General features: G+C 38.5%; 1 protein-coding gene across 2 annotated transcripts in view; it reads right to left on the bottom strand.

Moving 5' to 3' along the window:
* RNF125 (ring finger protein 125) overlaps positions 1-22,000 on the bottom strand; it is a 30,589-nt gene extending 8,589 nt beyond the window's left edge. For both annotated transcript variants that reach the window (XM_036246026.1, XM_036246025.1), the window contains exons 1-5: positions 21,823-22,000; positions 11,305-11,458; positions 8,378-8,472; positions 5,744-5,834; positions 1,872-1,979 (exon numbers count right to left, since the gene is read on the bottom strand). In XM_036246026.1, the coding sequence (XP_036101919.1) occupies positions 1,872-1,979; positions 5,744-5,834; positions 8,378-8,472; positions 11,305-11,458; positions 21,823-21,986 (612 nt within the window). In that variant the 5' untranslated portion in view covers positions 21,987-22,000. The remainder of the gene's footprint in view (positions 1-1,871; positions 1,980-5,743; positions 5,835-8,377; positions 8,473-11,304; positions 11,459-21,822) is intronic.
* Between the last annotated feature and the right edge of the window lie 2,939 nt (positions 22,001-24,939).

Below are 24,939 nucleotides of genomic sequence, written 5' to 3'. Positions count from 1 at the left end.
AGTTCACTGAGCATCCTTATAAGCAGTGTTTTGAACTTTGCATCTGTTAGGTTGCTTATCTCCATTTCGCTTCATTATTTTCCTGGAATTTTGTTCTATTCTTTCATTTGGGATCTGTTTGTTTGTCTCCTCATTTTGGCTGCCTCCCTGTGTTTGTTTTTATGTATTACTTAACGAGAGGTATGGGGCTAGCTGAGACCAGATGCTGCTTGTTTGAAAGAATTTAGGAAAACCTGAAGCAGGATCCAAGACAGGTATATCCTATGGTTAAGCAACTGCCAACAGCTTGGGTGGGCCTGAAAGTTGAATGGGGCGGGGCCTCAGGGAATCATCAGGGCGAGGCAAACAGTGTGAGCCAGGTTGCTGGAGTCCCAGATATTGCGGTTGTCTGCCGCCACAGGGGAGGACTCACCAAAGGAACAAAGGCCTCTGACAGCTTGTTTTTCCAAGAGAAAACTGCCTCTCCAGCTCTCGCTCCAAAGCTAGACAACTTAGTTCTTCCCCATATGTCTCTGGTGCCTTTCAAGCTGCCTCCCCCATGCTGGAGACTGGAGGGAGCGAGTCCAAGTAAGTCTGTGTTCAGGCCCTTTAAGAGGAGCTGTCTGGGGTCTCCCATAGCCTCAGTTCCTGCTGGTTTTACAGCCAGAAGTGATGTGGATTGTGGGAGACATTTTGCATGGCATCCATTTTGCTAAAATCTGCTCTGCCATCTCCTGCCCCAAGGCAGGATACCTCTGTATACAATGTTTCTGCATTCCTTTAAGTAACCATTTACTCAGCCAGTTATGCTCTGTTTATCTTTTGTTCCACCCGGGATATTTATGTGATATTTACCTGAAATTGCTTCGTGGTGGTTACCACAAACTTATTGCTTGGCAACAAATGTTCTTGTTTTTCTGCTTCTTGCCCTATATATACTGTGGATCTCCCCAGAACAAATGAGAATTGATCAGAGACCTGTCTTGTCTCCATTTCTCGTGTCTCTTGTCCCTCCTCATCCTCACTCCCCCTCTAGAGTCCTCGTTGCTGGACCTGCGGGACGGGTCAGTGGATTCTCTTCCTGGCACTGGAACCATGAGCTGGATGCCTGGTGCGAGACGGGGACCTGTCACTCCTCAGAGAGGACCTTCCCAGCCAAGGTGTCCTCCTGATTTTTATCCACCACACGTGGGTGTGGGACCAGCCCATGGGGCCTCCGCCCCTCCTACCAGTCTCAATGTGGTTGCTTCTTTAATTTCATAGTTGTAGGACTTCCATTCAGCTTGATTTCAGGCGGTTTTGAATGATGGTTGTTCTGTAGTTTAGTTTAACTTTTATCTGTTTAATATTTTTTCATAATAATTTTTTAAGTTTATAAAAGTTCAATAAATGAGTTGGTGTTTTATAAAATTTAAATTAAAAATAATGCCTGGGTGTTACTACACTGATAATGTCATATCTGTTAACTACCATTTAATGTACTCTAAAAACAACTGGTTGCAGAGCAAACTCTGAGTCATTTCATTACTGATGTGATTTCACTTCAGCTATATAAATTTTCAATTTCATAAACATTATAACTATATATAGGGAGGGAATAAAGTAGAAACTAAAATAATCTGAACATGAAGTCTGGCTCCTTATACAATGGATAATTATATAGAACACAAAGAAAATAATTTTGTCTAAGGCAGGTAACTACTTTAATATTAACAGCCAAATTTATAAAACATGGCATTTTTATGATTTCTTACTTAATATTAATACTTAACACTTTGGTTATACACACATTTTTCCTCTATAATTTTATTCGCTTGGATTAAAAAAGTAAGCTTAACACAGATAGCATAAAGACAATGCAAAAGTTTAAAAAAATGTATATATATACTTACTAAGAAATCCTCATAGAGCAGAGTGTGATTGGCTTGCAAATGTCTTATTAAACTGCCATTAAAGCTGTTTGGATTCTCATTAGGTATTAAATGGCAAAGTGGGCAGAACTGGAAAATATAAGACCAAGAGTTTAAGAAAGAATTTAAAAATTAAATAACCTACTACCTAGCCGTAAGAAAAGATGAAATACTGCCATTTGTGACAACATAGATGGACCTTGAGAATATTATGCTAAGTGAAATAAGTCAGTCAGAAAAAGCTAAGATCCATATGATTTCACTCATACATGGGATATAAAACTAAAATTCATAGACACAGACAACAATATGGCTACCAGAGGGAAGGGGGTTGGGGGTATTAAAGGCTAAAGGGAGATAAATATATGGTCATGGAAGATGATTTACTTTAGGTGGTGAGCACACAATGTAATATAAAGGTCATATATCATACAAATCTATATTTAAAACCTATATAGTTTTATTAACCAATATCACCTCAATAAATTTAATTAAAAATTAAATAGCTATTCAATAAAGTGAATTTTAACTTGATAAATCTATTGGCCATACCTCCGTATTATGTTTTAAAATTTCATAAACATTAAAGCAACATTAAATATATAAGATTGCATTTATTCTTATATGCATTTCTTGTATATTATTGTATAGCTGCTATTTTCATAGTTATCAACTGATTAATTAAACGATATTACAGTTAGTAGCTCCGCTGTAATGTACTTAACTAGTTGCCTACCTCTTGAAATAAGTTTTTTTGAATTTGGATATTTTGTTATTGCAAATATTACCTATAGTGTTTATCTTTTGGGGGGATTATTTTCTTAGGATGAATAACCAGAAATGGAGATTTGTAGTCAAAGGTTATGAACATGTATGGAACATAATATCTATTGCTCTAAAGTTTTGTTTTTTTATTACCACCAGCAATACAGATTATAACACACCAGCATCAATTATTAGTATTTACATATATATTCCTAATTTAATAGCCATTAATAGCTCTTCAAAAAAAAACTTTAATTTTGAAATATTTATAAACTCACAAGAAACTGCAAAAATAGAGGTCCCACATCCCATCACCCAGTTTTCCCAAACGGTAGCATCTTACATAACTATAGTACATTATCTAAATCAGGAAATTTGATTGCTGGTCATATGGTGAATGTTACAGTTAACTTTGTAAAAAACCGCCAAACTATTTCCAGAGTAGCTATACCATTTTACATTCCCACCAGCAATGTGGGAATTATCTAGTTTTTCCTCATTCTTGCCAGCATATAGTACTGTCAATAGTTTTTTTTTAATTTGTCATTTTGACAGGTGTGTAGTGGTATCTCGTCATGGTTTTAATTTTCATGTCCCTAATGGCCAATATAAGTGACTATTTTAACATATACTACTTTATTATATTTTAACCTAGGTTGTTTTTTAATTCCATTTCTTCATGTATTCACTTTTTAAAAAAAATATGTATTGATTTTTTTTAGAGAAAGAGGAAGGGAGAGATAGAAACATTGATGCAAGAGAGAAACATGGATTAGCTGCCTCCTGCACTCCCCCTACACTAGGGACAGAGCCCAAAACCCAGGCATGTGTCTTGACTGGGAATCGAATGGGGACCTCTCAGTCCATAGGAGGACCCTTAAACCACTGAGCCACACCCACTGGGCATGTATTCACTTTTTAAAATATGAAATGCACAATCATTACTGAGTGCCAGTTACGCAGTACACATTAAATTAGGTGGTATTCTCACCTGATCCTCATAACAACCATTATTTTTCTTATTTTGTTGAGGAACCCAATTTCAGGGAGGAAAAAAATCAGCTTGACTTTACACTACTATTATATAGTATCAGAACTGGAAGCTTGGACTCTAATAAACAATCCAATGTTCTTTCATATAACAGTATCTAATTTATCAGTTTGGATAATGTTTTTCTTTCCTTTTAAATGAGGTCCTTATGTAATTGTTTTCTTTCTTATTGTTTTATGGGGGGAAGGGATCCCAGTTTCAGTATGCTTCATTTATTTAAATAAAGTCCATTTATGAATTTTGCTGTACTCCATTAACCCTTATGTCTTATTTTAAATAAAATTATAACATTTAAATTACTATTGCTTTATAATCATGTATGACTTTCTAATACACTAGCTATCTTGGTTAAATGTCAATACTGGCACTTAATCCAAGATAGCACTTATTCTACCCTGGGACCCCTATGTAGTAATGAGAAGAACTGAGCCCAATTAATATTTTAACAGAGAAGAAACAATTGTTATGTGGTATAGAAACTCTCACTAGTTATAGGAATGTGTTCATTCAACACTTGTTATTGTGCCTTTACTATGGAATATGGAATCCAGTGAGATACTTGTGTTGCATGGCCTTTGAGGTCAGAGAGCCAAGAGGCCAAAGCCTAGCACCAGCTCTTACTAGCTGTCTGACCTTTAGCACTCAAGTTTGCTCTTCCGTGATATGGAGATACCACCACCTACCTGGGAGAGTTGTTATGATATTTAGAGATAATATCCTTAATGGTATGGGTACATATTAGGCATTTAATAAATGCCATATATTTACTACCATTTGATCCCTATCTTTAAATAGCAGGAGTTCCCTGAAAGAGGTAACAAGTGTCCCATTCATCCTTGCATTCTCAGTACCTGGAAAATAGTTTCCAATTTCATTCCAGCCTCCCACTGACTTAACCTTAGCAAGTAATTAATCTTAATCTGTAAAAACAAGAATTATCTCTGTTTTGCAGAGCTCTTGGTAGATTTAAAATAGTACATCATGTAACATTATGAGGTTCTCTGAACCTCAGTTTTTCATTTGTAAACTGGGGATAATAATCACACTTATCTCACAGGACTGTTGTGAGGACTATCTGTACCTATTTATCATCTATATACCTAATATTGTGTTTTGATCTCCTCTGCTTCTCAAAAGAATTTTATGGGGGGAAAAAAACACACCTAAAACCCAAGTTAAAAAATAAACTCATATATATAAAAATGACACACATATACACATATAATGTGTACATATGTCTATGTACAATATATATGCACATATACATATAAACAGATATAACAAAAAAGTAAACAAAATTCAAAATAATCTTCAAGATATAATTTTATTATCTGTTAAATCTAGGAAATTGTAAAATAAATGTATATAATCTTGGACAGGTTAAGGTAAAAGTGGTTTATCATAAATTGCTGATATAAATGGACTCATATTTTTTGGAATGTATTTTATAAGTATATTTTAAGAGTTATTAAAAAATTTGCATTCTTGGTCCCAGAAATATCAATCTAGAAAATTTCATTCTAGGAAAAAAATCCAATAAAAGGAGACATTTAAATGTATAAGAATATGAATTCAAATCTTAAAAATTGGCAATAATCCAGGTGTTCAAAAACAGTAAAATGGCCAAGTGAATGATGATGTACCATCCATCATCACCCTGCTTTACCTCAAAACTATACAGAAATAAAATTTATAAAATTTATAAAATCCACACTGCAAAGTAGAACTAAAATGCCAGGTTGAAAAGAAAAAAGGCAGCATTCACTATGAATCTAGAAAATGATGAGCAATATGTATATTTAATGTACAAGCATGTGGATAAATATGAAATAAACATAGATTAATGAAGATGAATGACTTTCTATTTTTCTTAGTAATTCTTATCTGTTGCAATTCAACACTTTTTACATATTGTTACCATAATCTTGACATAAATTATCCTTTATAATATATCTACAAATAGAAGCCTATCAAATGAATTTTCTAATGTATATTGAATTTAGACATTGCAGAAATATACAGTAACAAAAATCCTTACCACAGGTCTCCTTTCTGATCTGTGATGAGTAATACAATGATCCAATAAGCTGTCTTCATTCAATTCCTTCTGACAAAATGGACATACACACCTGAAAATTGCATAAAATACAAACATTACTAAAAGTATTGGCAATTAGACAGTAGTCACTTCACTAGAGGTAAAAAATAGAATGTAGGTAGATCTAGTTTCCAGACCTCCTTCTTTCTGATTTTATATTATTTTTCCCATCCTGATGATGGTCTTGGTACCTACATTTTATCTCCTGAAAGATGTAAATGTGTATCCTTACAGGGACAGGGTAGAGAAACAGTTCTAGTACACTTGAAGCACCATAAACTGAGAAACTGAGGATCAGTCCACCCACCTGTCCCTGGGTTCCTTTTTCTGTCACTTTTACATCTTCCCTTTCCTAATTTTGACTTAGGTGTTATTTGTCCTCCAACTCTACTAGCATATATATAGGGTGGGGCAAAATTGGGTTTATAGTTGTTCATATGGTAAATAACAATACAAGCATAAATTCTGGCCTGGGTTGCTCAGTGGTTAGAGCATTAGCCTGCGGACCAATGAGTCACAGGTTCAATTATGGTCAAGGGCACGCCTTATTTGCAGTTTGTCTTGGCCCTGGGGTCTTGCGGGAAGCAACCAATTGATGTGTCCCTCTCACGTGGATGTTTCTCTCTCTCTCTCTCTCCCTCTCCCTCCCACTCTATCTAAAGATAAATAGAAAAATATCCTCAGGTGAGGATTAAAAAAAGAGAATAAAGTCTGTAAACCTCTCACGTTCTCACAACTGTAAACCTACTTTTGCCCCACCCTGTATAACTACAAGTGTCAACACACATAATTAGTATCCAGCAAAGAATGAAAATGACCTACACTACCCTGTTAAGTCCTTACACTTAAGGGTATTTGTCCCTTTTATCTGTGCTATCCAATACAATAGCCATTAGCCACAAGTGTCTGTTGGGGACTTGAAATATTGCTAGTCCAAGATGAGATATGCTGAAGTGTAAAATATACTTTGAATTTCAAAGGCTTAATCTAAAAATGTAAAATATCTCAGTAACTTTTATATTACACGTTTAAATAATAATATTTTGGTTCTGCTTCAGTTAAATGAAATATATCAAAATTGATTTCACTTGGCTACTAGAAAATTTTAAAGTGCATTATGTCTTGTGCATTCTTTGTTAGACAAAGTGCTGCCTTATATTCTTAGGGACAATATGGGAACTTGGAATTGTTTGCTCACTTTCCATATAGCTATAACTTCCTACTCCCCAAGACTTATACTTTAGACAAGCTCTCTGCACAAGAAATTAAAAAAATTGAATCATGTAGTAAATTCTTTACTAAAGCAAAGATTTCTTTCTTAATGCATATCTATCTTGTAAGATTGATTAATTGCCAATCCTTCTCATTTTCTGTTAATTCTTTATAATTTAATTCTAACTAGCAGAAGAAATTAGGTTTTATATTAGCTTTAATATATTTTTAATTTTTCATAAAGCCTACCAACCTTACAATCAAATACACATACTTTCTCAACCCATTTGTTATCCTTCCTTCGTATTGGTCCTCGTGGTCAATCTAACAGAATCCGTACTCTGCTTAGAGCTCAAATACTCATTTAAAATTTATACTGTCATGCCAATCCTATAAAACAAGTACATTTGCAAAGCAATCTCTAGAAAAACAAAAGGAATAGAGCAGTCATTTAAATTCCGGGTTAAAAAGTATATGCTATATTTTGTGTGTATTTTCTTAAAATAAGCAGAACTAACATTTTCCTTCAGAAGAGAGAAATAAATCACACTCCTACTGAATACCAGTATCAGATAACTGAGTTTATAAGCAGAGTTAATGGTTTCAAAGTCACCATTTCTTTAGTAGAGAGAGACAGAGACTCCAAACTTTGTAATTATTCTTGCTATCAGGATAATAATGACCCAGATTTCTTTTCTTTGTTTAAAGAAAAAAAAGTAGTTAGAGATCAATATCCTCCACTGTACCTACTAGCAACCTCCACCCACCTTCCAGCCCCCAAAAGAATAGAATACAGGATGCCTGTTTGAGGCTGTACTTCCTTGTTAGAATATATACAGAGATGTGACTTCCTACTTTCTAAGAAGAAACCAGCAAAATGAGACGGAATGAGCCAAGGAACTGAGCAGTGGTGATGGAAAAGCAAAAATAAATAACCTCTTACGATCTACTTCAGGACTCTATTAGTCAGAAAACAGAGCCCAGCAGAAATGAGCAGTTTGCATTCTGTTTTTGGATCTTCTTTAATACAAACTTGTCTAAGGACGTTTCCCTAATATCTCCAGTGTTTAGCTGGTTCCTTCAATTCAAAGTAGAGAGAGCAAAATTCTTTCATAATTATTACTATTCACAAACGCTTACCAATAACAGGTATTATGATTAACAGCCTACACATAACAGCATGTATATTTTCACAAGAAAAATGTTACAATTTCCAGCCCATTAAATTCTATTTTTTCTCTTCTGTAACATAACATTTAAAAATTTTTCAATTACATTCTATATTATTTTGTATTAGTTTCAGCATTATGGTCTTTACAGACATATCAAAGTTGGCACTAACTATACTCTATTGAAACAAACCTTGTTGCTGTTTCCCCCAGTTCTTGTAGTGGTCCATATTTATCTATGTACTTCTGACAAGTTCTTATGTGTGCCCGCATTTCGCTGAGGCAAACCTATACAAAAGCAAATTCAAAATAAACTCACTGTTGAAAAGGGACTCAATGAAGTCTTATGTGACCCAGCTTTATTACGTTCATTATTTCAAATAAGGTCATGGTGTGGGGTCAACTGATTTTAAAAGAATGCATTCATGAAAACAGTACATTATCAAGAATAATACTAGTTTTAAAGTTCTCTAATACTTTAAAGACCCAAATGTTGAGTTCTTAAATTTGTTTCTCCTGGAAAGCATATGTTCTTTAAAGTGGAAAAATGTATATTAACTCAAATTTACTTTTTGGGGGATGCCATTACATAAATTGGTAATAATAAGAAGGAAGTGGGAAAGAAGAAGGGAAGAGGAAAAAAGAGAAAGAGGGAGGAAGGGGAAAAAAAGTATAAAAATAAAAGAGAGAGAGACAGAAGGAAAGGAAAAACAAAGAGAGATAAGAAGAATAAATGGATGGATTTTAGAACTGTCCACACTTAGTAAAAAGAAACCCTGTGCCTCGGGGATAGATATAAATACCATGGCTTTATAACATATCTAGTCGTATCACATGAATTCACAATACACAGTATACTTAATGGCCCCATTAAGAGCACACATGAAAGACAGCTCTTGCAGTCCATTTTTATCAAGGCCAAATAAAGAGCCCTTGTTCCTCCAGATATACATTCAGAGATGCTAACCATGAGGGATCTGTTGCTAAATAACACATATTCTGCTTGATGCTTCATTAGAAACTCTGATAAGATCTCGTGCTAAAGGAAGCTTTCACAGCTGCGGTAAAGTGGTTGGCCTTCCCTGCTTCACTCTGCCCAAGCTACCGATGTTAAACCTCAAACTTGAAATCTGTCATGTCAAGGAAACAGTTATAATTGCTTAAGGAAATACCAAAAAGAAAAGCAAACCCTTGCTTTATGAATATCCATCTAAAAGATGTATAAACTAGGACTGATCTAGGTAGCCGTCTTGACACCCAACTTTGACCATTAGTGCGCTCTCATCTCTTCACTAGTTGTGTTAAAAGTTTTTTTTCCTTTTTGTATTCCTTTAACAACAAAGTCAAGCATTCCTCACGTAAATTAGCAATTTGGGGACTATATACTGACAAATGAATTGATAAATTCATGCACTGGCTATTCTAGAGACAAAATTATGTAAGACACTGTAAGAGATGACAGAAGAAACATAAGCCACTGTGTTTGATCCAAAGGTGTTTCTAATCTAATGGAAAGGGGGTGGGGGGAGATATGTAGACAAGTAGAGAAGAAACTGTTTGATACTGGGGACTGGAATACGAAAGCCAGGCCTCATGGAATGGAGCCCTGTCTTGGACTCTCCAGATCAGGAAGGGGATTTCCTCCCAGAAAAACTGAGAGAATGTTCTTGTTTCTGACACACACCAAAGGTGGGATAAAAAAAAACCAGATGAGCCCTGGCCAGTTTGGCTCAGCGGTTGAGCATAGGCCTGCGGACCAGAGAGTCCCGTGTTTGGTTCCAGCTAGGAGCATATGCCACAAAAAGAAAACAAAACAAAAACCGGATGACAAAGTAATATCCCGAGTTTGACTTGGGTCATGTTAAATTTTATATAATGACAAAAATATCAAAGTAAAACTAAGCAATAGTCTATTATGGTGAATGTAAAAATCTTCTGATTTTGAGCGTTTCTCGTTTCAGACTATGCTAAAAGCCGTATGTGTTTTATCATTTACCTTTAAAACCATCCTGTGAGACAAACACTACCTTTTTCCTTATCTTCCAAAGGTAAACAAAAACTTAGATTAATAACTTGCCCCAAATCACAAAGAATAAGTGAAAGAATTAGTGTTTGATCCCAGTATGTCTGACTCCAAAGACTATGTATATATTCTGTAGTCAAGCAGCCATGAATAGATTGCTGAGTCTTACATAAATATATATTTAAAAACAAAAAACAAAAAAACAAACCACACAGTACATAATCTGTCTTTTGATCTCTATCTCTACACTGGTAGACCTAAATATCTCCTACTTAGCAGTTCAAACTTTAACATATCTAAAATTTAACTCTGTGGATTCCTCTCCAAACCTGATCCCCATTTTAACACCTTCAGAAACCTCACAGGCATTTTTGACACTCTCTCCCACATGCCATCAATTACCAATTTACTTTGATTCTTTCACCTAAATACACCTTGGAAAAAACCTCTTAATTCATACCTAACACTATCACTCCAATCCAGCTTCCTTACCTGATCCATCCTGAGAGCCACTTAACTGGCTTCACCAATCCTGCTTTTGCCCCCTCCAAACCACTGTCCACACACTGGCTAGAGTAATATCCTAAAAATATAAACCGATCAAAAGCTTACACTTTTACTATGATTCATGATTGCATTTGAGATAAAATTTAGACAAAATCTTTTGCACAGCCTCCAAGACCTCATATGATCTAACCATGCTAGCATAGTACCAAAGAATGAAAATCAAGAGAGATAATAATGCAAAGTCTGGAAGATCACAGGTGCAATTTTGCCACCACATTTGATAATAAAGCTATTCATTGGTGGGCTGCAATAGAGTGGCAGGAGTGGAGGACACATAACAGAGGGTCACGGGAGTCATGGGAAGAGAGGAAATGAGGTGGTCAATGTAAGCATTTGTTTGAAAAATTAGGTAATGATAGGAGTCAGGTGACCATTTTCCTGTAGCTTACATGTATGAAATTGGAGAAAGCCTAGGACAATAAACTTTAGGAAGTTGGGGTAGGATGCGGTCAAAGGCATATAGATGAAATGATTAGGTGCTTAACAATTTTCTCAGCGGTGTAACCATTAGCATAGGCAGGGTCACTTACCAGGGTGTCACACTCGGTGCAATTCTGGTACTCCGATTTCATTCTTTTGGCTACATCCGTTGCTGGAACTCCTTCTGAAGGAAGATATGCCCGGCAGTAAGGACAGGTCCACTTATTGTTCTTTAGACTGGTAGCAATACAGGAACGGCAGAATCTACCCGAAACAAACCAAGGGTACATTCCTTTCCTTAAAAGATATAACAAAGCCACCCCATGGGTTCATTTGTGTAGATTGCATTTTAATGACACCTTGTATACTATGAGCTGTACTACCAAATTAAAGGTTCATTTGCACCTTGCACTGGTCAGCCTCTTCTCTTCCCCCAGAAAGACATCTCAGGGGTCACATGTTCTTACCACACACATTGCACACAATTAAACAAAAGAACACAGACAAAGTGGTAAAATAGTATTCCTATAAATGGAGTTAAAATGATAATCCAAAGGATATCTACTGTATTCTTTCAATTCTTTAATCCGATTTTACCTAAAAATTTTTGGGAAAAGTAGGTGGTTGCTCTGTAGAATTTTGGGCATTAGATAAGAAAATAGCAAGTTGAAGAGGTAAATATTCTAGATAACTTGGAAGTTTTTATAAAATAATTTTAAAGCAATCCTCAGACTTGGAAAATTATCTAATCCAAATTACCACTATTAAGAATGTCCTTCAGCCCTGGCCGGTTTGGCTCAGCGGTTGGAGCGTCGGCCTGCAGTACAGAGAGACCCGGGTTCGGTTCCCGCTAAGGTCACGTACCTCGGTTGCAGTTTGTCCCCGGCCCTGGTTGGTCGTGTGGGTGGCAGCCACTCGATGTGTCCCTTTGCATCGATGTTTCTCTCTCTCTCTCTTCCTCTCTCCCCCTCCCACTCTGTCTGAACAAAAAAATGGAAAAATGTCCTCGGGTGAGGATAAAAAAATAAATAAATAAATAAAAAAGAAAAAAAAAAAGAATGTCCTTCAGCCCAGCTGGTGTGGCTCAGTAGCTGAGCATCAATCCATGCATCAATAGGTCTCCTGTTTCATTCCAAGAGTACATGCTCCAGTTGCAGGCTCAATCCCAGCAGGGGGTGTGCAGGAGGCAGCAGATCAATGTTTCTCACTCATCCATGTAACTCTCCCTCTCTCTTCTTCTCTCTCTAAAGTCAATAAAAATACATTAAAAAAAAAAAAAGGAATGTCCTCCGATTCTCTGGTTTATTTAAAGACGATCATAGTAAAATCTTAACAGAATTCACTGAAGATCTTGACCTATTTATTGGGGCTTTTGAAGGCTAACTGCACACGGAAGTAAAAATAAACATTTAGGTAGGTTATACACATTAGCATGATCTGATAACTTTTTTTTTCTTTATTGATTTTAGAAAGGGAGAGGGAGAGAGAGATAGAAACATTGATGAGAGAGAGCATTGACTGGCTACCTCCTGCATGTCCCCCACTGGGGATTGGGCCCATAACCTGGACATGTACCCCGACTGGGAATGGAACCGGCAACCTCTTGGTGTATGGGTCGATGCTCAACCAGTGAGCTACACCAGCCAGGTGATCTAATAACTCTTTTTTTTTTTTTTTAATTCTCAACCAAGGATATTGTTCTATTTATCTTCAGATAGAGTGGGAGGGAGAGAGAGAGAAACATTGATGTGAGAGGGACACATCGACTGGTTGCCTCCCACACAACCCTGACCAGGGCTGGGGAGCAACTGCAACAAGGTACATGTCCTTGGCTGGAATCAAACCCAAGACGCATTGGTCCATGGGCTGGCGCTCTACCACTGAGCCAAAACGGCCAGGGCCTATCTGATAACTCTTAAAGTATTCAGCATGTAATATCTATGTGGGAGTATTAACACATGGGAAAAGTTATTAAGCTTTTACAATTTTAAGTATACTATACATATGGAAAAGTTCATATATCACAGGTAATTTCACAAACCAAATGCCTAATTATACCAGCCATTACTGATTCTTTTTTTTTTTTTTTATCCTTGCCTAAGGACATTTTTCCATTTTTTGTTCAGATAGAGTGGGAGGGAGAGAGAGAGAGAAACATCGATGTGAAAGGGACCCATCGAGTGGCTGCCACCGGCACGACCCAACCAGGGCCGGGAACAAACTGCAACGGAGGTACGTGCCCTTTGCGGGAACTGAACCCGGGTGTCTATGGACCGCAGACCAACGCTCTAACGGCTGAGCCAAACTGGCCAGGGCTGATTCTTAAAAGTACTCTCTTCTGCATTTGTTATAAAAAAAAAAAAATTCTTACTAGTACACAGAGGAGTCTGCCATTGGCATTGTGCATGAGGCATTTCCTTGATGTTGTTTATGCCTGCCCACATCCTTTTCCCCTTCTTCTTGCAATAGCATCTTGACTTTGTTCTGCAGGACCTATACCTCTTAGATACAATCTGGTGCATATAGGAGGCAATTAATAAATGTATCTCTCTCACATGATGTTTCTCTCTCTCTCCCTCTTCTTCCCTCTCTAAAGTCAATAAAAATTATCTATCTATCATCTATCTATCTATCTATCTATCTATCTATCTATCTATCTAATTTTTAAGGGCATCCAAATTCAGTGTGAGGAAAAGGTTATATTTCATTTATGATTAAGTAAACTTAAGCGCACTGAACAATTTGAAATAAAATAAAAGGCTGAAGAGAAAAAACTTTTAGAAAATGAACTTGTGCAGTTTTAGCAAGAACAGTTATTCCATGGTTATAGTGAGGACTTTATGAGAGAATGCATACATCTGTACAAATCTCGCTAGACCCAATCATATAAACATGCATTCACTGGCAGGCAGCATTTGACATGCCAGAGATGAAACTGTGGCAGTGCTTAAGGTCCCTGCTCTCAGAGTTCTGTAATGGGGAGAGAGGAAATGGGCAGGTAAACAAATAGACTGGCAAATGCTTGAGAATAAAATGGTTGACAAAAAAAAATAGAGTGGGTGGGGCAGAGGAAGCAGGTAGATGAGTGGTCCCTGAGATGATATTTGAAGGCACTAGTCTAGGGAAGATCTGGGAATGGTTTTCCAAGCTGCAAACAAAAGGTACAAAAGATAGGGACCATCTTGCTGAGGTATTGAGAGCCAGGTAATTGGAGATGTGTGGGAGAATAAGTAGGCAGGAGACAAACCAAAGAGCCATAAGTAAGAGTGATGGGAAGGCATTGGGGCATTTTAAGTAAGAGGGTGACATGGCTTGATTTACATTATATAGATCACTGGTTCCTGTGTCAAGAATGGATCACAGAGGTGCAAGAGCCACAGTGAGGAGCTCAGTTTTAAGTCAATTGTAATAGTTTAAGACAGGAAGGTGGCTTAGACCACCAGCAAAGTAGCATTAAACAGTGCAAGGGGACAGGTAGATTTAGGATTTATTTTGGAAGTAGAGGTAAAAGAACTTATAGTATACTAAATGACAGCAAATATATGCCCCATTATGCTAAGTGAAAGATGCTGAACACAGAAGACTTACTTACAGTATGATTCCAAAACTTAGTGACAGAAAGCAGATGAGGATGCCTGGGACCAAGGATTGGAGGAGGGGACTGCAAAAAATTCCAGGGAACCTTATAGGGTAATGAAACTGTTAGTTCTTGCTTGTGATGATGGTTATAGGATCGGATATAATTACCAAAATTCATCAACCATACACTTTGTGTGAATTGTACTGAATCACTTCAATAAAGCTAGAATACAATAAAACAAAACAAAAAATTCCCAGGCAACACTGCATGAAGATCACAGAAATATATACAGCACAGAAACATTCAGAATCTTGTAGGCCTCCCTCCTATAGCGCTCTAGGCAAATAGGAACTACTCAGTAAATTGAAATAACTAAATCAGTGTGACAAATTACCCAAAGCAAAATTTTCTGGGCAGGGCCCAATGCTCCCATTAATAAATAAGTCTTGTGTACTTCTGGAAAAACCCAAGGGCTAGACATGGACACAAACCGAAGGAGTTAAGAGATTCCTAGTTGTCTGCCCCTCCCCCACTCCATATTATGATTCAGAATGATGAATTACAAAAGACATCAGAATGAGGATTTAAATTTTTTAATATATTTTTATTGATTACAGAGAGAGGAAGTAAGAAAGAGAGAGGAAGAGAAACATCGATGTGAAAAAGAAATATCAGTTGGTTGCCTCCCACATGTGACCAGGCATAGAACCAAAAACCTGGTATGTGCTCAGAACTGGAATCGAACCCCCACCTTCTGATTTACAGTGGGGCAATCCAACCAACTGAGCCACACCAGCCAGGGTAGAATGAAGAGGATTCAGGTGAAAGAAACCGAGGATGGAAATAAATTGCATATTTTAAAAAATATTTGTCTGTATCTTTTATTTATTTATTTTTGTTTATTAAATGTATTGGGATGACATTGGTTAATAAATTGTAGGGTTTCAGGTGCATAATTCTTTTTTAAAATTTTATTTATTGATTTTAGAGAAAGAGAGGAAGGGAGGGAGAGAGCGAGAGCCAGAAAGAAACATGGATTTGTTGTTCCACTTATTCATGCATTCATGGGTTGATTCTTGTACGTACTCTGACTGGAAATGGAACCTGAAACCTTGGCATGTGGGGATGTTGCTCTAACCAAGGAAGCTACCCGGCTAGGGCTCAGTGTACAAATCTATAACACATCATCTGTATACTGTATTATGTATTCACCATCCCAAGTTAAGTCTCCTTCCATTCAATTCCATGTTTTTTTGTTGTTTTTTTTATCCTCACCCAAGGACATTTTTCAATATTTTGTTCAGATAGAGTGAGAGGGAGAGAGAGAGAGAGAGAAACATCGACGACACATCGAGTGGTTGCCACCCACACGACCCAACGCAGGCCGACGCTCTAACCGCTGAGCCAAACCGGCCAGGGCAATTCCATGTTTTTTTAAGACCAGTTCAATGTTTACAAAAATTCTGATTGAGTTGCCATTGCTTCAAAATCAGATTTCACACACAAACCTAAGTTTCTGGCTTCTCTTGCAAAGCTAACCAACCTCCTGCAACCCTGGACTCAATTCCCAAATGGCCATATGGGTTGGCGCCCCCTCCTGTAGAGTACTCACCCTCCACAATCATTTGTACCACTTGTAGCTCACCCCTGTTGAGTTTACTGCTCCTGAAGAAATCAGTTAGCAACTAGATAATGACTCTAAGAACTCTGAAACCAGCTGGAAACCTAATTACCCCACTCCTACTGGTTATCTTATTAACCCTTTTCTGTTTCCCTGAATTGATAGGTGAAGAGGTTGGCAAAGTATTAGAGGGAAATAGGGAAAGAGTTGCTGAGGTCACTGGGTAAAATGATGTATCCAACCTTAAGACTAAAATGAACCCTGAGTATAATAGATTTAAAGAGGAAAGAGATGCATTAAGGACTCCATGAAGCCTGGACTAGACAGGCAAAAATAAGTTACCCAGAGGTGGTTCCCAAATACGGTTCTGGAAGAAGCCACTGGCAACACATGGCTAGTCTAAAACTTTATTTTTGTTCTCAACACTAGGCTTCCTCACTGTGGGTATGTCAAAATGAAGCTGATGAAAATCTTGAGATGGCTTGGTGAGCTTGAAAACATGAATAGAATTAGAGGAGTTGCTATTGTTATTCAAAGTAATGATAAGAGTATCAGGCTAAAATATTCCAATATAGGGCAATGAAGACACACAGACACACACACCACTCCTTTTTTTTACCATTGATAGATCAGCCTGGACTGGTCCAAGAGCAGCTATTCTTAGAGCACAGGCCCTCCAATCCTGCACTGCCCCTGAAGATTTCCTTTGATGTGCTTGTGTATTCAATTAGGTTATACTCAAAGTCCATCCTGGAAATCATTCAAAATATGACTTTTCATATCTCTACACTTCATTATGTGTTGATTTTAAATTTAACCCCTAAAACAATTTTATTTCCTTTAACCTGGCATCTTAGAGTGGTGTCTCTCTATACCAGTGGTTCTCAACCTTCCTAATGCTGTGACCCTTTAATACAGTTCCTCATGTTGTGGTGACCCCCAACCATAAAATTATTTTTGTTGCTACTTCATAACTGTAATTTTGCTACTGTTATGTCTTAGGCGACCCCTGTGAAAGGGTCGTTCGACCCCCAAAGGGGTTGCGACCCACAGGTTAAGAACCGCTGCTCTATACCCTTCAAACACTTCAATTTTCTGTATCTTACTGTCAATTTAAAAAGGGTTATCCAAGTCTGCACTCCTCAAACTTAAAGGTGGACCCAAATCACTGGGCATCTTGTTAAAGTGCAGATTCCAATTCATCACATCTGAGGTGGGGCCTGACACACTGCAATACTGCTGGTCCAAGGATCTGGGCATAAAACTCAATTTGCTACAGTACTTAGGTTTTGTTTGTAAGAGAATATATAATCTAATTCAGCGGTTCTCAACCTGTGGGTCATGACCCCTTTGGGGGTCAAACAACCCTTTCACAGGGGTCGCCTAAGACCATCGGAAAACACATATTTCCGATGATCTTAGGAACCGAGACACCGCTCCTCTATCTGTCTCCAGGTGGGTCCGCCCACATGCAGATACGCCCACATACAACATGAGGAACTGTATTAAAGGGTCAACGCATTAGGAAGGTTGAGAACCACTGATGTAGAAAGTAGCATTTCTTTATTAGAGCAATGGCTCTCAAGAGTTTTTGAACCTTGATGGTAAGAAAGACTCCATTTGTCTCATTTTAAGTGACACTTATCCAAGGAGGCATTCCATATACATTTGTTTTTAGCATCAGGAGCCTGGACAGTTCATATTTATTTACTTATTTATTTTTGTCTTCCTATAATTTATTGGAACATACCTAAAGATGAAGGTGTAAATGTCTTTAAAAAGTATGGTAGACAATTTCTTTTGAAATCCTCCTACCTGCCTGTTATTTGAAAGAAAGAAAAAAGAATATTCATTTGGCTAAAAATTTAGGCTTACAAACATTCATAGGTGCAAAATTATCACACACACACACCAATGTTCATTAGAAAGACATTTTTTGAATGGGTAGAAAAATATAGCATTGTTTATAATAACAATAAACTAGTAACCTAAGGATCTTCTAATAGAAGACTGAAAACTCTGATTCATAAAAATCAAAAGAAGGAAAAGTATGTGTTGCTATGGAAATATGTCCAAGATATATAATTAAGTGAAATGATAGGAGTATACATTAGTTGCTATCTCACTGGTAACATTATGTCAATGATAATTTGCCATCATAGGGGAACTTCCACAAAACTCCTACTACCTCAATTCAAATACCTGCATCTATGAATGAAAGCACTGATGTATATTTCCGGGTCAGTTTAAAACTCATTAGTTGATTCTCAGACTCTACTTAGAGAGTTACTAATGTGGTGTAGGCTGTATTGCTTAGACTTGAGCACAAATGGAACATTTTAATCCATTTACTTGGGTGCATTTCAGAATTATCCTCAACCGTTCCATTAAAAAAATATATAGACAAATTCTGTGAAGTAGAGCAATTTAATCCAATCAGTTCAATGGAGGTATGGCTCTTTGTACTTTACAGTATTCTCCAGTAAGTACTTAGCTGTTAGGTTCATTCTCAACCTCTTAGTCCTTTTTAAGATAACTCCATTACCTCCAGTTCTGATCTCTTCCTTCAAACCCACTCTCCTAGTGCCTCTAGAGTATTTCCATTCGAATATCTCCCTGTGGGACTACAGTATTTTCAACAGGCCCAATCATGAGTTCATTAACTTCCTCCTGAGTTAAACTCTACTCCCTTTATCTCTGTCACCTGTTTGAGAGTTGTCTTAGACTTCTTTTTCCCCCTGTATCTACCAATATCCAACTGGACAACAAATGTCTTTGAATATTTCTTTTAAATGTAAATTAGATTTCCTTTAAGTTTCATTTAAACAGCTTAACTTATCTACTCCCTCTCCCCCCAGCTCAGATGATAACAGAAGATAGGACAAAGATAAAGAAGCCCCCCCACCAAGTGTATTTTTACAACTGATACAGTGATATAAACAAAGTTATTTTGAAGGGATAAAACTTTAAAATGGAAGTTCTTAAAGTCCATCGTTTGTTGCACAGTTTTTTTGTTTTTTGTTTTTTTTTTCCAAAAGAAGTGTAGAGATAAATAATATCCCTTCATGGGTTTTTGCTTAATGGAAAGACTTTAAAGGAAATTCAAACTGTTTTCAGCCTTTATTATGGCTACTTGTACATTTAAATACTCATAAAATTCCATTACTTACCATATTTTACAAATGAAACAGATTCAAAGAGATTAAACAATGTGTTGGTCATCACCCACTGTTTTTACTGCATCACAATACAATTTATAAAGTGCTATACACATTCACTCAAGGTATTGATGACATTATACTTGCTTGACTTGAAATCAGTTTATCAATGTAAATTAGCATAAATGACCTAGTTCAACAAGTTTGGAAGTTAGCTTTAATATGGGGTAATATAGAGAGGTTTTATTTGCATTACTGCATTTTCCAATTTAAGTTCAATGGGAGAGAGCAATTGATTTAGGAAGTACAAATGGTGTTAACAGCACTCACCATATCCCGTGCAGAAGGGATTCTAATGAACATTTATGAAGCGGAAGGGGCCCAAGTAAATTTGCCAAAAGGAGGAATATGGAAATTCTGCCCACAGCCAGAACAATGGACATAGATTTGTCAAAACAAAGAACAGTAAAGTGAGGAAAGGCCACTTGTCCAGTCCAGCCCTCGTTATACTTCATGACTATTTTTCCAGTTGCTGGTTTCCTATTCACTTTAACAAAGAAAAGATTAAACAAGACTTAACACTTTGCAAATTTATATTATCCTTTAGCAGAAGCAAAAGCACTGCAAATAGTAAGTTATAGCATTCAAAATTCAAACCAGGGAAAACAACTTCCAATTAGATAACAATCTCCAGTATCCAATAGCAAAGTTGCTCATTTCAGTTCTGCAAAAGACATCCTTAAGGCTCGATAACCACTGTGCAGCTTTGGCACTACTGTAAAGTTTTAATGCTAAATTCGATTGAGAGGGTTACTGCCCTGAGCAAATCAATGTATTTTATACAGTTATACAACATCATCTTGGTTTCCATATTGGCCTTGGAATAGTAAGTCAATGAGCTACATCTGGACAGCTGGGAGACAACATGAGTAATCACACAGAAGGTAAATTAGCCTTGAGTTTAAAGTACAGAGCTGAAACAACAGCCTCTGAATACAGCCACAGAGTAATGTTCAGGACACTCCTTATTTCAACATTGTGTGGGTTCAAGATTTTTCTCCCCATGACTCACTGCTGGGCTTTCAGTGGGAAAACCACTTCTCATGTACTAGGCTACAGGAGTCAAGGACCACCTTTTGTAAACATTCTGTGCACTTACATTTAGAATATGTTACTTCTTTTTATATGGGTAAACCAGAAGCACTAGCCTCTGCGGTACTGCCCTAGAGTTTATCAAACTATAGTTAGTGAACGGTCCACAAAGGCGTTAAATCTTGCTCTATTCAAACCCCACTCCCCCACACAGTCACACACCCGTGCACCCATGAAAAGAAAGCTTCTGAGTAAACAAATTCACAGATGCACCTCCTGCTACTAGTTATTCAAGCACATATTAAGAACGTGACAATTTTATATAGAGATGTTGTTTTTAAACTCAGAAACTACCACGGCTGTGAGCCAACTGCGAGTTTTAACTATACAGCACGTGATTTTATAGTTATTTTTATCTACACTTTAGATCGATGTTCGGAGGCAGTGCGTAAGGCAGGTAGTCACAACCTCTTGGATTTTAAACAGCAACATTCATGGCTTGGTGCTAACATTCAAGCCCCAGACTCCACCCGGCCAGGTTGTTAAACTTTAACGACTACAGTAAACCACTTGGACCTTCCAGTTTCACTAGCCGATCTTGGAGTGGTGTGGATGTCAGTATTAGGAAAGGGAGGCGGGCTTTGGGGTGGAAGGACAATTTGCACAGGTCCTTGTTTGCTCAAGAATCGGGCCTTCTGGAACACGTGCACACAGCCAGAAAAACAAAACCGACTCTGGGACTTGGGGGGAGGAACGCAACACCGGATTAACGGAGTTCAGCGGGATAACTGTACTCTGCGGGAGCCCACTGCCTTGTGCCAAGGCGGTGCTGGTTCTCCTGCCAAGATCACCTTCCCCAGCCAGTTGGCGAACCCTGGCTCTTTGCGGGTTCCGCACCCGGGATTCCCATCCCTGGGGCTCCACACCTGGGCTTCGGGAGGACGCAGTTCGGAGGCTTGGGGGTGGGGATAGGGGCTGTATTGCTGGCTTTTTGCTGTTTTTTCCTCCAGAAATCCTGTGTCACCTTCCGACTGGGCATTCTTTCCTGTGGCCCGCACTCGACGGGTCCAGGTTACCCCCTGCTGCCTTCTGAACGCCTCCTCCCTAAGCCCTGGGCTCCCTCAATATAGTCCGCCCCAGGGGATGGGCACGCAAACCGAGCTCCCCTGGCACTTACACGTGGCCGCAGCGGGTCCGCACAGGCTGGTGCAACACCTCGAGGCACACGGAGCAGTCGAAGGAAGTGACGGGCAGCGCGGGATCCCCTCTGCGCTCCAGGGCCCGCGGGGTAGCCGAGGCGGGCGAGGATTTGCCGCTATCGCTGCTCAGCACGGAGCCCATAGCAGCGCCTCTCACCCAGACAGCTGCCAAGAGCTCAGTGCCGGCTGCCGGGTTGTTTTGTTGTCCTGCGGTAGAGGAAGGAAGTCCCAGCCCAGCTGTGATCGCCGCCTCCCAGCGCGCCCAGCAAACGCAGCCTAGAAGCAAGTCCCAGTCGCTGCGCCCAACCTCGGTCTAGAGCAGGCGAAGTGCGCAAATCCGAGTCTGAAATTGCCTTTGGTGTGCAGGCTGGGTTGAGGCGCGGAGGCGGAGGCGGCAGCCGCGCGGTGCAAGCTGCAGCGTCTCGTGGTCCTGCGAGGATTGAAACCTGAAACCGCGACTGCAGAGCAGAGGACCAAGTTCAGCAGTGAACCTTCCAGGCTATGGTCCACATCCACCTTCTCCAGGGTCCAGGGTCACAAGTTAAGGAAGGAAAGAGCAGGCCTGGTCATGCTTTATAGGGATCAGAGAACACCTGCTTGTAAGGTGTTGGTCCCATCAGTCTTGCACTGTTGTAGTCATAATAGGTTACAAAGATGACGATGACTGAGCATCTTCTAAGACAGTGCCAATCGCTACTTCAGTCAGCTAATCAATACTCTATTAATGGAGAGACAGCATGGAATAATGGACCGAGTTCTGAACACCGGCATTCAAATGCCAACATTAAGACAGGAATGCTAGTGCTAAATTCTCCGATTTCCACTTTCTGCTGTTGTTTGTATTCTCTGCCCCATCCTTTTTTTTAAATCCTCACCGGAGGACATTTTTGCATTTATCTTCAGATAGAGCGGGAGGGAGAGAGGGAGGAAGAGAGAGAGAGGAACATCAGTGTGAGAGAGACACATCAGTGGTTGCCACTCCCACAGCTCCAGCTGGGGCTGTGGACAAACTGCATCCGAAGTATGTGCCCTTAGCGGGAACCTAACCGGGTCTCTCTGGACCACAGGCCAATGCTCTAACCACTGAGCAAAACCGGCCAGGGCAGCCCCATTTAAAAACAAAACAAAAAAACAAACCCGAATATATAATTTATTAATTCGCACATTTAATAAGACTTATTTAGTTAGTGTCCACTGCATGCCAGACTCTGTTATGGTGATGGGGACCCAGTTCCCAACAAGCAAAATCCAGTTTTCTTAGAACTTACTTTTAAAAAAACACATTTATTTTGACATACTTATAGTTTCACATGCTTACTAAGAAATAATATGTAGTAATACATAATATATATAATATTACATAATATAATAATCCTATAAACTTCATCCAGTTTCCCCAGACTTGGATTTTAATGAGAAGATATAAGTAATCAACAAATAAATAAATGAACATGATCATTTCAGATAATAAGAACCACGAAGAAGATAAAACAGGGAATGAGGGCGGCTGGGAGGATAAGAAGGTCAGAGAAGACTTTTTGGATGAGGTGACATTTGAGCAGAGTCATGAATAATGAAAAGGAGTCAGCCATTCAAAGATTTAGGGAAAAAGCTTGCTAAGCACTGGGTACAGTGAGTGAGTCAAGAACACAAAACAGAAAGAAGGGGTATGGCGTTGGGGCCTAGGGGACCAAGGGTATAGATTCAATGAGATGATGTAGGAAACAGGCCTAAGCATATCCAATTTTACAGGTCTGGACCAAGAATTTGAATTTTATTCCAAGTGCCAAGATTTGATTTAGTCTGACTGCTGAGTGGTTTCAAAAATACAAAAATAAAATATGAAAGCAGAGAAGCCAGTTAGGAGGCCACTGAATTAGTCCAAGTGAGGATGATAAAGGCCTGAACCAGAGTTAACCGGATAGAAGGTGAGAAATGGACAGGTTTGGAATATATTTAGGAGAAAGACCTAAAAGGGCTTGGTAATAAATTGGGTATCTTTAAAACAAAATTCATTTTTTTTCTTTTTTCTCAATTTTTAAAAATTGATTTTTAGAGAGAGAGAGAGAGAAACACGCTCCTGCTCGTGCCCTGACTGGGGATCAAACCTGCAACCTGGATATGTGCTCTGACCGGAACCCACCACCTTTTGGTGTATGGGATGATGCTCCGACCAACTGAACCATACCAGCCAGGACCAAAAACTATTTCTCAATCTCACATGTTCCTAAGATCCTGCCTTATGTCCTCTTTAAGGCCAGATTTCTTGACTGAATTCTCTACCTTTTATGTGTCCATTTCTTAATTATCCTCTCTTTATCCAGTTCAATCTGGGTTGTGATCCAACTGCTCTACCTCCATTTGTCTAAAAACTACTTTATCACCAATGTCACTGGTGGATGGCCTTGATGTGGCTGAATCCAATAGACTCTTTTAAGTCCTTTTCTTGCATGACCTTTCAATTTTATGTGTCAGTGTTGACTACTCCCTCCTTGTGGAAACATTCTTTGACTTTCTTTTTTTCTTTCTGGTGTTCTTTCTCAGTCTCCTTCGCTGGCCTCTCCTTCTCCATGGAAAAGCTAAGTGCTGAAGACCTGAAGATTTGTCTTAGTATCTTTTCCCTTCTCATAGAATCTCAAAAAGCACATAGATTCTGTTAACCATTAAGATCCTAAGACCTTCAAGTCTTTACTCTAGGTCACTCAAATGCCCAACTGCTTACTTGACATGTCACCTGGTTGCTTTTTGGCACCTTCAGCTCAAAATATCTAATAATAAACTCATTGTAGTAGCAGCTCACCTGTTTTACCTCCAGCTATTTATCTCTCTCTTAGTAAATGACACTATAATCTACCTGCTAGCTCAGCCCAGACACCTGGAAGCCATCCTTGATTTCTTCCTCTTCCTCATTCACATTGAATCAATCACAATCACAGTCAGAATTCTGCCTTCAATGTATCTCTCAGTAGGTTTTTTTACCCCAGTAGTTCTTAAATTGTTTTATTTTTCTCTATTCCCATGGTCAGTTACCACTTACTTTAAATCACTGCATTCCCTTGTATAACCTGCTGCAATAGTTCCTATTCGTTCTACCA

This window comes from Molossus molossus, unplaced genomic scaffold, assembly GCF_014108415.1.
Source record: "Molossus molossus isolate mMolMol1 unplaced genomic scaffold, mMolMol1.p scaffold_m16_p_6, whole genome shotgun sequence".
NCBI classification, from domain to species: Eukaryota; Metazoa; Chordata; class Mammalia; order Chiroptera; family Molossidae; genus Molossus; species Molossus molossus.
Note: the sequence above shows the minus strand (reverse complement) of the source record. Positions and strands in the feature narration are given on the sequence as shown.